Source organism: Calypte anna, chromosome Z (assembly GCF_003957555.1).
Source record: "Calypte anna isolate BGI_N300 chromosome Z, bCalAnn1_v1.p, whole genome shotgun sequence".
Classification (NCBI taxonomy): Eukaryota; Metazoa; Chordata; class Aves; order Apodiformes; family Trochilidae; genus Calypte; species Calypte anna.
This window is the reverse complement of record NC_044274.1, coordinates 41,570,309-41,585,247: the sequence shown is the minus strand read 5'-3', so window position 1 is coordinate 41,585,247 and position 14,939 is coordinate 41,570,309. Positions and strand designations below refer to the sequence as shown.

The following is a 14,939-nucleotide window of genomic DNA, read 5'->3' as shown; positions in this document are numbered from 1 at the left end:
GTATCAAATTAGTGTGCAGTTGTCTTCATAATTTTTTTCCTTGAATATAGCAAACCACATCTGAAGATACCTGTGATATAAATACTATTTTTTAGTGCTTTTAGTCTCCAAATACTTATATCACTTCCTCAAACCTTTGTATCTTTTAGGCATGTTTTCTGTAAGTTAACAAAAACCAGTCTCCGACTGTTCAAAAGTTGAAATTTAAGAAAATAAAAACAATATAAAAAGAGGAGACTACTGTATGGCTTTCCCTACAAGCACAGAATATCTGCCAATTAATGTAAGAAATGAAGAAGTATTTAAATAGAAAATGGTTCTCTCTAAAACAGATGGAAAGGAGATGAGGTTAAATTTGTATTTCACCATTCTTTGGGCCGTTTTGTCTCTTTCTTGCTTATAGATTCATTTAAAAATAATTTTAATTTTTAAAAATATAAAGTTGCTTGCTTTTGAAATAAGTAAGAAAATCAAAAGAAAGTTTAAACCCAGTATAAAGTAGCATTTTCATTTTGGTTTCTCTCTATTTTATGGGAGCTGTATGGAAAACAGATGGAAGCATTATTAATTTTTTCCCCCAATGAGTTTTAGTGCAGCATATTTGTATGTGTTATCTGAAACATATGAATACTTAGTATTGCTGCTGTTAAATTTGTAATGAGTTGTAGGGATTGTGAAATTCCCTGACTGGCTCTCATGCAAGTAGTTCATTTGCAGTGCTTAGATGTAGTAAGATCAAGCAGGGGGAATATGGCAAGCACTATCCCTGACCCTAGATGAAAAATTCAATTTTCTAGATTTATGAGTTAGCCTCAACTCACATGTTTGGTGAAAAAAAGGATAAATACTGTGTAACCCTGCAAAAAAATCTTGCAGTAAAACCTAGAAAAGATTGCATGGATTCCATGTCTTATATAGAAAATCAGTAAATATTGGAGAAAATTCGTATACTGCCATACAAAGATGTGGAAATCTTGATGCAAATTTTTGCTTGTACATGGCAATACTTGATGTGCATGAGGAATGTTAGGTGTTGTAATACCCAAGTGAACTATTGAACTATTTGCTATTTAAACTTTGTTAAATAGCAAAGGTGGGTACATGAGAACATTGTTTTAAACTTCATCACCATCTTTACAGCTGGCTTGATACAATGTTCAGATATTTTCAACTGGGACAAAGTACTGTGAAATATATCTGGTTCTATTATAATTATTTTTAATTTAATAGTAGAACTTAATTTAGTATGGTTTATGTCTGTGTAGAATTAGTTATGTAGCATATATAGTTTAATATACTGCAATAACTATTTTTATTTTAAAGAAGTATTAATTTTGTTTTAGTTCTGTAATTTTTATCCCAAAATACTAAGCCCTTATGGACAAGGTCCTGCACATCCATGTATTGGGGCAGTTTACCTGTCTGCATTGGAAATTCAGTCCCTAGGCAACTGCACATAGCTGTTGTCACGTAATTGATCATAGTGAAACTACTTATATCTTACATATATATTAATAGTCCTTATATTCCTTTGAAATTTTTAAGGAGAGATGGAGTGCTACATCTGCTTCACTATGAAGGCAAGCTACTATTCTTAATATGTATAGAAATTAAGCATGGGACCCCACAATATTTACTCATACAGAGACATGAGATGAAAGTGATAGAAAGCTCATGCTAAAATAGAATTACTGCAGGTCAAATTCTTATCTTGAACTGTATTATCATTATACAGATGGATTGTTTCAGAAGCATTTTCATCATATTAAATAATGGTTACCTGTATTATTACTAAGTTTTTTCATTTTCCATAAATTATTTGAAAATATTTAATTGCACAGTGTGCAGTTCTGTACTCAAGCTTGTCTGTTGGTTATAACAGAAGATGATTTCTTGGAGAACTGGGCCCAAAATGTATTGCTCTCTTTCATTTATACATTAATGTTTGTCTGTTTCTCTAGAACAAATTTTTGCTGTCTATGTGATGTTATAAGTATTTACAAAAACAAAAAGACAAATTTAAAGTGGATCTATCTGCTCTGGTTTTATTGATTTTATTTTGTTATTCCAGAAGATGCCATAGCCAAATCAAATGTTGTGATACTAGGCTTTTATAAGTCACATAAATAAATAGAATAAATTAGCTATAAATTAGCTATAAAACAGTTGAATTAAATTTACAAATAAAATGTTTGTTTATGAAGTGGTATACAGTAAATAGGCCTTTTAAAATGATGATTACTCTGATCACTACTAGCATGTGATTATGAGGACAATGAAAGACTTTAATAAGAGTTTTTCTCTCCTAGTGATTTTGAATATATTCCAGCTGAATGATTTATATGTGTGAAAGGGCTATTCTGTAGACAACAGTGTAAATACTGTTTTATAAAGCTGATTAGTTGCAGTTGTGTTACAGTGCATTATCCATGGAACAACTATGATTTTTCATCAGTAAAATACTTGAGTTGAGAAGTATACCTCTTATCTGCATGTATTTCTTACCTACATGTATTTCTCTGCTGGGAGCTAATTTAAACACTTCATGAGAGATTGACATTTTCAGTGCCTTAAACATCTTTAAAAGCTGCTTTGTTCATTGCAAACCATATTTAGTATGACCTCACAATAATGTAGCATACCTCAAGTGTCATGCCTGTCTTTATTATGCACATTGGAGCTATGTTCATCTATACTAGACAACTGCACTTCAAGGAAAGTTTTTTTTTTCTTGATAGGCAATTAGCAGTAATTAGGAAGATTCACTTCAGTAAGGTGTCAACATGAGATTGTTTTAAAAAGTTGAATGTCAGTGGCTTGAGGAGAGTTTTTTTTGCTTGACACATAGGTACAGCTTGTGAAATATTAAATGTTAATTTAACTTTTCTTATTATTATTCATGCACAATATTATTTTGTCATTCAGATACTACTCTGACAGAGTGCAAAGGGTGTTAAAATAGTGCTGCTGGAATAAAAAGAGGATTAATCTACCATTGGCCAATTAGCCAAAGGGTACTTAATGGTCTCTAAAGGCTACTGAAGTCTAACAACTACATAAAGCACTGGCAAAAAGTCCTCTATATTACCTTCATTTACTTGACATTTTGTGAAACAGTGAATTGCTCACAGCTGCATTTGGTGGAAAAAATATAGCAACTCAGTAAGAGGGTAGATTTTACTAAAATTTCAAAAGAATAAATCACAACTTTTACATTTTAGAACTTGTCGTCTTTGCATGTGGTTTTTTTAGGTTAGGATATAAAGGTGCTGTTCTGTTTCATATTTTGTCTTCATGTTTCAAATACTAAATAATCAACCACTGCTAGTACTTGCATGAAAAACCTTTTACTAAGGATTTGGAGTTACCTGCTTTTTTTCTCTACATGATCACATTAAGTGTGTAGCACTGAGGACTTTTTAGCCCGGTGTATATCTTTTCATAGTTTCAGATAGCTACATACCATCTGTGTTAATTTTAGCCTTTTTTTTTTTTTTTTCCTATGACCATCCAGGTAGTAGTAGTGTTTGATTCAAGAGAGAAAACACAGTCAAGATTACTAGGGCTGACTCAAACAAATTTTACGTTGGATGTTATAAATACTTTGTCATTTGAAAGAGTGTGTAAAATCATAAATACCCAATACCTTTACTAACTCTATGCCTGCAAATATGTTTTGAAAAGCTTTTTCACGGTTAATGTGTGCAACAAGTACTATTTATCATTTATATTTTTTTCATGATCAAGTGAGAAAATAGGATCTGTGTAAAACCTTCAGATGATCAGTTAGATTTCAAAATAAAACTTGCTACTGTAGCTATACTTATAACAAAGTTATTTTATTGCCTACTGTAGCAAAGTTTCTTAGAGAAAAAAAGAAATATGTTGACTTTAAGTTTCTTACAGACATATCTGCACATTTTAAGGTTTTTGCCTATCATGATTCTAGGATACAAAACTTCATAGCAAATATGATTTTTACGCATCTGAGGATATTTATGTTAGTTGTAGTATGATTAGGAAATGAGAAGTAAAATAAGGTTATGTCATTTCTCAAAAAGAGTTTCGAGAATACATGATGTACTTCCTATTTTATAATTTTTCCTAAAAATATATTCTAGATAATCTGCAAAAACCTGTACAGCAGTGATGATGCAATATCAGTCAACAGAAATGTCATTTTCATTCATGCCACTTGAAGTAGTAGAGCTGTAAACTGTGCTAGAAGTTCATCACAGGGTAGTTGTGAAGCAAAGGAGTATTAGGCCATTCCAGCAGCTTCCTGCATTAATCCATAGGGCCTAAATTGTATCTGCTGTGTTGAGCAGGGGGTTTATAGTAAAAGCCGTGCCGAGTCACTGGAAGTTTTACATTGACTACACAGAAACTGAGATTTCATCACTTACCCTTTGTGTACAGCAGAACAAAGTGTCATGAGTATAGCAGGAGCAAGGTGATTAAGATAGATGAATTTTAAAATATTGAATCTATAAACATCTGCTAAGCCAAGACACTCTGGAGGAGGTGCAGCAGACAAAGGCCGCTACATTGTGGAGGAACAGCGGTAGCCTGCCTTTACCAACATCTGGTCTATCTGGTGTTTAAGATTCTACCTTGCATCCTGGTGACCTCTTCCCCTGGAGTAAATCCTTTTTACTCTGTCACTCAGGATTTGTGTGCATGGTAGCACACACACACAAAAAAACCAACAACCCTGTGTCTAAAAAAGAAAAATAAAAAAGAAGACTCGACCTAAAATTTGGCAAATGGTCAGGGATACAGGAGTAACGAATTTGCTTCTTAGTGAAGTAAATGCAAGGAGTATCTTTTAGGCACAAATATCTTGCTAGGTCATGGAGGGCTGTTTTTCCTACATAGATTTATATAGAATTTTCACATACCCTTTCAGTATACTGCAAGTAGAAGAACAAAGCAATAGAATTATCAATATTGTAACACCATTTACATTGTCTCCAGAGCTGTTAAGAGACAACCTCCTCAATATCTCTGATTGTAATTATGTCTGTCTTTGTCAGCTTTGGTAAGTAGTGAGAGCATTGTCTTGTGTATCATGTACTACTTTCACTTCACCCCTCCAGTTCTGGTGCTGAATTTATGTAAATTCATATTCTAAAAATCCTTTTTCCTGCGTACTCACTTAAGTAAATTTTATAGCAAGCATAGCATAGTCTTTGGCACCTGTCCCATGAATGCCTTTTCTTTTTCAACATATCTGCTTTTGTTTTGAGGAATGTGGCTGCTGCAATCATAGTCTTTCAGAGCAGATGCATTTGGATGACAGCAATAGCCTAAGAAACTTCTGAAAGTCACAAGCTAACTTGGGCAGATATGGGGGCAATTTTAATCAGAGATATTGATCTAGCTATGCTATTTTTTCTTTTTTTCCCTTTCCTTTTTATGAATAATTTATTATAGAGACAGTGAATAATGAAATTCTGCATGTAGAAATACTGGCTATATTGGACAAATTAACCTAACCTTGTATCTTTCCATACTGTATCTTTTTAATACTACTACTACTACTGTTCTTGCTTACTAAAAGCAGCCTTCATTTTGTCTTTTACTCAGACTGTATTAATGGTGAGAATAATATATCAGATTGAAGAATAACCAATTAGAAAATACATTAACACTATTTATCTCTTGTTCAATAATGACAGCAGCAGTTGCAGAAGAAAATGGAAAGACTAACCCCTTTACTAAGAACAGTGCTTTACTAAGAACAGTACTTATCTCAGATATGTGTGTAAACTGACTGTTGGCTTTAATAAATGCACTTAAGTGTGAATTATGGTTAGAGTTTTAACTCTGGATAAATGGTGCATTTACTTTTTTCTGTGGTATTTTTTAAGCTAATTAAAAATCTACAGGCTTCCTCCTGTCACTCACAATGGGAATAAACATTCCCAGAAGTAATTTTTTCTTTTATTTAGATACATGTGTGATCTTCATATGATCTATGTCATAGAATCATATGGACATGTATGTGTATCTAAACACATGTATATAATATCAAACAGTATAAAATCTGGTTTTTATTTAAATAATAAGGTGCTTGGAAATAGAGCACTAACTTTCTCTTAACCATGGGGTTTTTTATGTGTACCAGAAAAAAATAGAGCACACATTTAGTCACTTCAAGCCATAGTATCTTCTCCAGTTTCCTATGAGGATTCTTCAAAAATGAAGATTTTCTTGCCTTTTGACAGATTTCTATACCATTCTGTATAATTGTCCCATATGTAAAATGACCTTACTACAATCTTCTTTGGAATAGTAAGGTAGTACTGCAGTTACTTTGTCAAGGTGCAGAGTTGTTAGGCCATTGTTGGTTTTTGACTAACTGCAGATTTATGAAAGTTAACCACTAGTATGAAGATGATTTCATTTTCCCTGTTCACAGAACAGTGTTCAATATTATTTAAATTTAAATTTACAAAGTAAAACAAGTATTTTATTTAAAAGTTTACCTCTAGAAGGGATAGTGTTAAATATGTTATTACAAAGATTGTATAAGTCTTGTCAGTTGTCAATCAAGTGCAACAAGACTGAGAGTTTGTTTGCATGTTATTTATTTGAACTAAATCCCTAACAAGCCTCATCTGCTAATTGGACTTAGCATTTATGTTGCTAAATGAGAAGCGTTTTGGCTGCAGTCTAGGGTGGTAAGACCTACCCAGTGGAATAAACAACTAACATCTGTTATCCCGTCCTGCTCCAGCTTGGCTTTTACCACTTAAGTACCGCAGCCCTAGAGTCAAGGTTATGGAATATGTGGTTCTCTGGCTATGGTGCATTTGTGTGAAAGGGAAGAAATAACACAACATGAGTAAAGACCAGCCAACCAGAAGATATTTAGTGCAGCTGGTCCACTTTGCTTTAACCTCTACAAGCCCTACAAATATCAAAACAAAAGCCAAGAGAAGGATATATGTTATATAGCAGTTGTCAACACAGCAATTCAAGAGAGCTTACAGTGGTCACCATTAAAACAGACTTGACATTTAACCACCTTTAGTACTCTTTGGTGCCTGAGACACCTTGGTATTTCTTCATTCTCTATGTAGAAATCATTGCTGAATCTCAGAGGCATTGTATTTAAACAAGTTTCAACAGTAACTACTTCTAGAGTTTTCTATGATAATTTTTGCCTGTCATGGTTAAAATAGCAATGTCTACAATCAAAATAGAATTAGCTTGCCTTTTAAAAAAAATGTGCTTGTTTTTAATGTAAGTTGAATTCTCTTTTCCTGCTGGATTTGATCATTGTGTGGACTAGAGAATTTAAATAACAGCTATCTAATTATATATAATTAGATATATTTTTCATATATATATATATATATATATGTAATATAATTACAGGTAATATATACTGCTTCATTCCTCTTGAATTCTGTAGAGAGAGGCATCTTTTATGGGCAACCAGAAATATTTTTAGAATGCAATTGTGATTGTTCTGTTTGTAAAACAGGTGTTGACCTCCAACCTGGCCAAATGGCAACAGGAGAAGGAAGATTTACAAGGAAAATTGAAGTTGAGAGAACATCTGTCTCAAACTGCTGGCAAGAATGAAGCCACACCACCTCCTTCAAAGAGCATTGATTTAGAGATGAAACAGATGCAGTGCAAACTAAAGGTGACAGAACAGATTATCTAATGCTGAGGATAATTTGTATGAACAGTATTTCTTAACTGGGTCAAACAGATACATGTATACTCAAATACATGTATCATTTATATATCTTAGCCAATTATTAGCAACTTAGGTACTATATAACCTTTTATGTTAAGAGGAAATGTAGTCTTTAGCAGGACAATTAAAATTTACAATTAAAACAATTTTTGCAGATTAAATAGGCTAGACAGGGAAGCTTGCTGTGTTTTCACACAGAGGTTAAATGCATCTTTTTAAAAAGTGATGCAGAATTACTTCAGTGAGAATTATGCCCATCCCTTACTACTTTTAAGGAGTAATCAGTAGCTACCTGTGAAAGGGGAGTGAAGAATTTGAACTGATGGGGCAGCTCATGTAATGTGACAGTTACATTATTTGTATGTCACTACTGTTCTTGTCTTCAAAGCATCATTCTTTTTGTATTTGTATTTTTGTAGATTAGCTAGTAGGAAAATACTGATGTCTTGATGATTTCATTTTTCTGTCTCCAGTAATTTTGTTTTAATTGATGATGATGTATGTAGGTGCTGGATTGTGTTGATCTAAGCTTCCTCAGCAGATGACCTGGGTGGAACATATTCATTCTTCCTCTCCTCTCACTGGAGGAAACATATGTTCAACGAAACATCCTAAAGTTGTTTTTTTTCCATCATTTTGGATGTAATATTTAAGAAAAGGTCAAAATGGTATAGCTTCTTACTGCTAGGCTGCCAAAGGATCAGCTAGAAGAAAGGACCATATTATATTAGCGATATAGCTGTCTCTGGCTCTGAGTGCTGGATTAGCTGTGGGTAGTGCTCAGAACTCTTTGCTTCTGATGATAATCACGTTGTTACAGATTTTGGGTACAGCACAGATGCGTCAAATCTACATTCAGGGATTAGAGAAGGTAGGTCACATTGATTAAGATATGAGGGCATCAGGGAATAGCCATGAAAAGACACATAGTTTGACCTACTTTAATTTCTGGAAAGAGATCTTGATACCATACACTCTGATTTCCTATGTGTTGATATTAGATTTGGGTTTGATTGACCTACTTCTGTTGCTGGCGACTGGTCATTTCTGTTAATTAGGGTTGTTCCTTTTGGATGAGTGTCCTCATTATCTAGAAACCTAGTAGCCAATTGCTCTGTGAAAATAAGAAAAATTTAAAAATTGGGATTTTTTTTTTTCCTGAGCTACTCTAAGAGTAACACTTATGCTAGAATCCTGCTTTTATTTGTCTGCTACATGTGCACTGCAAAATATATTGCTGAAAAATCAAAGTATTTTTGTTTCTGCAGCAGAGGAAGCATTTAGTTACCCTATATAAATCTGATTTTAAAATATTAACATGGCTTTTTATTCCTTCTTAATGTTGTCTTGCATTTTTAATGAAAAAAATAATATATTCAAAACTACATTTAGAATAAACATAGTTTTTTACCCCAAATCCAGATTAGTAGGGTAAATTCATTGGCTGCTGAACTAGATGAGAGTTTTGACTATAAGGGACTCAAAAGCTACTTAGATCACGTTACTGAAATTCTTAGACTAATTTTTTTAAAAAGGTGAATCCTGAAAGTAATTTTTAGCTGAAGAAATTGTTAAAAGTTTTCAACTGTTGTTCCAAGTTATCTAGCATTCTTAAAAAGACGATAAAAAGTTTTTATCCTAAATGTCTAAATGTGGAAGCAGCAAAATCTTTCCTTATAGCACAAAATCAATCACAAGGTATCTGGCTTTGTTATTTCTTCTCAGAGCTATCTTTATTTATGTTGTATGTAATGACTGCATGAGTATTTGCCAATTGGAAGAAACGTGTTATATGTATGGGTGGTGAATCTGGAAGCAAAATTCCATAAACATATGTCTTTGCCTTTGAGCATGTGCAGAGACCTATCTAAGTATTCAAGTTTTTATCTGATGTGTAAACCCTGTAACTGAGTGCTGTGCTTAACAGTAATGAAGCTCAAACTCGACAAACAGGTCTCAAGAAACTCAGAAATATTCTTCTAGCATACATCATTTTAACAATTTTCTGGTTATACCTCACATTATAATAATAGTAAATAGAGCAGACAAGTTATTAAGAACAATATCTTACATCTAACTATGCACACAAGAATATATACTCCCCTCGAGGTGCACAGAGAGATGTACAGTACTCCCATTAATGTTAATAGGCATTACAAGTCTGCACTGAGAAGAGAATTTCTCCTGAAGTATCTTTGTTTACAGCGTGTCTGATCTGTTCGTTCATTGTTTATACACAATGAATAAAAAGCTTCAATACCGTGGCTCAGCCTGCATGCCTATATACACTTTTCACAAATACCTTTTGGAGTTCTGAATTATGTGAATTACGTTTGAGCTGGTATTTTTAGGTGCAGCACTCAATGCATATGCTTAGATAGTAAAGGTGGCTACCTAATTAAATTTCATATTTTTATTTCTGTAGAGTGGTTCATTTGTTCTGTATTCAAATCCTAGGTAGATTATCTATGCACTTGTATGGAGAAACTGAGCCTTTTTAAAATGTCCTGCTACATACCGTGAGGAAAGGCCAACAACTCTACTGGAATTACACATGCCTGAGAGTAATACCTGTTCTCATATTTCTCAAGGCACAAGAACATCAGAGGGATTATTGGAAATTATTGCTCTATAGATGTGGGCTGCTTGTGCTGCAGAACTCTATCTTTCAAGAATGCAGTTAAAATGAAGATGCAATTTTTCTTTCTCTTCTGTTCTCTGTTACCTTTTCAGCTGGCCATGCTATGCAAAAGAAAATGTGATGCACTAGGTGTGCAGATGTCCTGGGGAACATCTGTAGTCATACAATATTAGAACGTTGTAAATGGAAAAATACTGATTTTGACGATATTTTCCATGAAATGTTTTTTTGCTTAGGTGTTGCTGGAAAGTAAGAATGCTTCTTTTGTACTAATTAATTTCTAGGAACTTTCATAAAGTGTATGGAAGTTCACACAGCTCATTATTTCTAACAAATTTACTGAATGCGGTAATATTAAACCTGGTATATTTATATTTTTATATTTTGCAATATAGAATTCGAATAATGAAATCACTAGGCAATCGGCCACCATTAAGTCACTAAAAAACGAAGTCCAGGAGAAAGAAGAACGGATTCGGGAACTGCAAGCGAAGTAGGTTCAGTCGTCTATCCGTTGTGTTTGCTGCCACCCAGTGGCAGCTGTGTAATTGTTACAAGATCAACCATTCTTTTTTAAAGAGAATGTTTTCTTTTCTTTGCAGTCTTGCAGACTGTTACGGTTTGTTGTTTTTTTTTAAGAAACTGGACCAGTCCCTGCTAAAATTGAGATTTTAAGCTGATGAGTGATTAGCTAGCTACAGTATCTGTATTGCAATAAGAACACCTTCAATCAAAACTCAGACACTAGGGCAGATTATTTTAGCCTTGATGTAAATCTAAATGAATTCCTCAGCTCTGTTAAACACAATCTTTCAAATACAATAATTCTTTGCCTAGGGGCTAAGAGACATGTCAAGGTTCAGATGCTTGAACAAGATTAAATATCCAGTCTTATATTCATAAAAAGTTCAAAAGGACTGTTGTATATGTTTCTATTTTAATTGATTAAGTTTTACTGCTTATTTTGAAATCCACATGTATTGTTGTGAAGTATACAGCTGAGATTTTTATTCAGCCTACTTGAACTGACATAAAACTGTTCTTCACTTAAATTGCTATATAAAGATAAGCTATTAGTGTATCTGTGGATTTCGTGCCTGCCCCAGAGTTTAACTCCTAAACATTAATTTTTTTTTTAATTTCTAGAAAGGATGTTGTTTCTTTATCTGTAATTAAAGAACCAAGAACTTCTAAAATTGTTAAATTGTGTGCATTGTGTATGTTCTGTTTCAAAGTGAAACTGATTTTTTTCCACCATAGGAATTAGTTTTAAAAAGTCTTAGTGTTTATAAATATTCCTTAATAAAATAGATGCTGTTTTTTCATAAACTGTAAGTTACATTCACCAAAATGTCATTATTAGTACGCATGTGAAATTGATGGAAAACATTTTAAGATGCACTATTTTCCTGTTTCTTTAATATGATATTGACATATAACCACAATGTTTTGTGCCTGAACACATTGCTATCTTTTTTTTCGCTTTTATTTTAAAAATACAGAAGTCTGAACATATTCAAGTATTGTTTATATTTCTATTTTTAAAGTTAATTTGTATCATAATAGTAGAGGCATAATTCTGTTATTGAACAGTGATTACATAGCAGCAAATGAGTTTCTTTTTTTGAGAGGTTTCTGAAAAATGTTGATGTTATTTCTAGGTTTTGTCATTTTTAAGGGTTATTATCTGAAATACAGTAGAGATTAGTTTTTTAATTTATATATGTATATTACACACTTGGAAGAAGAGAGACTTGCTCCTTTTGAAAATAATTTTGTATGAAGTAGATTTTGAATGATACCAACTTTGGACATCAAAGACATATAATTAATTACATTTTGTGTGATCAACAGTTTTTTGCCTTTTTTAAATAATAGCATAAGAAGAGTTATGATTTCAAATAAGAAATTTTGGAGCATAAATTGCAGCGAAAAGCAAATCTCAAATAAATTGTATACATAGAAATAGGTCTGCTTAATAAAAGAAATTAAACCATTTTTTAGGGTTGAAAATAGAGTAAATCACAAGCATTGCATTTTATTTTTAAAAAATTTGCTAAAGTTAAAGAACAATGTTTTGTCTGCAGCATTTATGCTTTTTAGTTGTTTAACATTAATAGTATTTTCTGACAGGGTCACTTCTTCCCTTCTAGGATTTCTCGAATGGAGAGGGACTTTGTGATGAAGAGACATTTGATAGAGGACTTAAGGTCTCGTCTAAGATCAAATCAAGAAAATGAGAAAACCTCTAATGAAACACTAGAAACTCTTGAGAGAAAGGTACTTCTTTCTTGATATTGATAGTTTTAGGAAAATCAAAAACCTGATGGATTTGCAGCAGTTATTTCAACACACTGTACATACTAAATCAATATATTGCTTTAAGCAAATAATAGACAGTTAATTTAGGGTGTAGTTTCCTCCACTACAGTTTGTGTGAGATCAGTATATGCTGATAGCTTGGATGCATTCAGCATAATTTGAAGTACGTTCATAAGAGTCATAATTAAAGTATGCAGTGAGTTGCAGGGATATGCTGTACATAGTGAGATTTAGTTTCATGCATTGTAAGTTCATAAAGTACAGTAGACCTGAAACAAGAGTGATTTTGTATGACATATGCTGATGAAGTCCATGCAACTCTCCTGACTATAGTAATTAAATGCTTTAATATGTTAATCTGTTTTCTACTGCAATGTTATGAATCATTCACGTTTCTTACCTTAATGAAATTCTGTCTGTGTAGGTACAGCTTAATTTCTATTGCAAATTATTTTCTCCTGCAAAATTATAGGACAATTTCACTGAAGCTAGGAGAAGTTGCATATGTTTAGTCATCTTTCTGTGTTATCCAACCTAAGTATTGATTGCACTTTGGCCTCAGTACCAGAAAAAGATTGATGTTTTGTTGGCTGTGAGTTCGTCCGGTTTTAGTATGGCACTAAAATAAACAATTTCGCAATTTGCTTTTGTTTTCCTAGAATACAAATGCTAGCTGAATATCACAAGCTTGATATAATATCACAAGCTTGATATATGTAAGACTGCTTGCAGTCTTTAGTCATATAGTACTTTCAGTTCTAGAAAGAGCTACTGTCTTACCATCCATGCCAAAAATAAGGTGCTACTAAGAAATCAGCGACCTGGTTTTGGTTTTAGACAAAAGACTGAGAATGGAACATCTGACTGCTGTTCTTCAACTATTTTAAGTGCTCCATTTCTCAGATTCCAGATAACCAAATTCCATGCATTAATATGTTTATTCCATGTGGAATATTAACTTGATATATCTTATGTTATCTTCAGTTGGAGATCAAAGAAATTTCCTGTAACTTGGTATTGTCAGGAAAACTTTGTGATTATAATGTCAGGAGAGCTGAATGTTTTTCTTGGAGCATAGCTCTTTTTCATTTTACTCAAAATCATTGTTTTCATTGTATGGAAAATCATAATTGTACTGTTAGTTTCTTAGCTAAATTTGAACTAATGGTTTTACCTCTGACAGTAGGAATAAGTTGTGGTTTGCCCCTTTTCGCATGCACTGGAACAGTAAAATATATATAAACAAATAGCTCTGCAAATGAGGAGCTATTTTTTGTACACCTAGAGCAAGTCAAAACTTCATGTAACAAGATTGCATGCAAACTAGGCCAGAAGCAGAAATTAAATGTATTAGAGACTAATTTCAGAAAAAGCTACTTTAAAAAAATTCCAGGTGTGTTTATGCAATATGAATGAGCTTAGTTTTTATTTGTTTTTCATTTTGAATTTTTATATCCTAATGGTATAATGTTCTTGGCCTTTTCTTCCTGCAGGTAAAGGCACTGTCTGAAGACTGTTCAAACAAAAAAACTTCCATTGATTCACTGAAACAAAGACTTAATGTAGCTACAAAAGAAAAGTCTAAATATGAGCAGTTGTATCTCAAGGCTAAAGATGAGTTGGAGAAAAAGGTATATGAGGGTTGTGATGGCTCCACTGTGAAACGTTTCCATGATCCTTTTTAAATGAAATGCTGCAAGGTCATCAGCTTAGACTTTTTAAATATGGAAAGGGAAAAAAAGCAATAAGGTGTTTCTCTGCTTTTATTCAGTCACATGACTGCAATTGAGAAGCTCAAACATGGACTTAATGACTTAGATTTCATGTGTTGCAAGTGCACTGTTCTGTGATGTTGATCAGCATGTGGGAGGTTGGTACGTTCATTCGTTGGTGTTCTACCATACCCACCTGTCAGGTTTTATCATATCACTGGTGTTTCTCTGTGGATGAATTTCAGGATCTTACACTTACCAATCTGGAGAGCAAAATGATTGAGACGGAATGTGCCATGACTCAACTTGAGACTACAGCATCCCAGCAACTGCATGGCTTGGCTAAACAGAGTGGACAGGCTTTGGAAACGGTACAGAAGAAGCTGCTGCTCACCATTAACAAAGTAGAAGAATTCATGACATTTGTGAAGGTTTGACTTTTTGTTTTGTTTTTTCTTCTGAGTGTTCACCTAAATAAAGGTATTCTGAAGTGAAAGCAAAGTGTAAAATATTAAATGAAGGTAACTTTTGCTATGTTGCATGTTTT

The 14,939-nt window shown here is 33.2% G+C and overlaps 1 protein-coding gene across 1 annotated transcript in view; it reads left to right on the top strand.

Annotated features, from left to right (window-relative positions):
• The window catches only part of CNTLN (centlein), a 178,812-nt gene that overhangs the window by 139,350 nt on the left and 24,523 nt on the right, over positions 1–14,939 (top strand). The window contains 5 exon segments of the mRNA XM_030467597.1: positions 7,496–7,660; positions 10,754–10,851; positions 12,512–12,638; positions 14,174–14,311; positions 14,638–14,823. Coding sequence (XP_030323457.1) covers positions 7,496–7,660; positions 10,754–10,851; positions 12,512–12,638; positions 14,174–14,311; positions 14,638–14,823 — 714 coding nt within the window.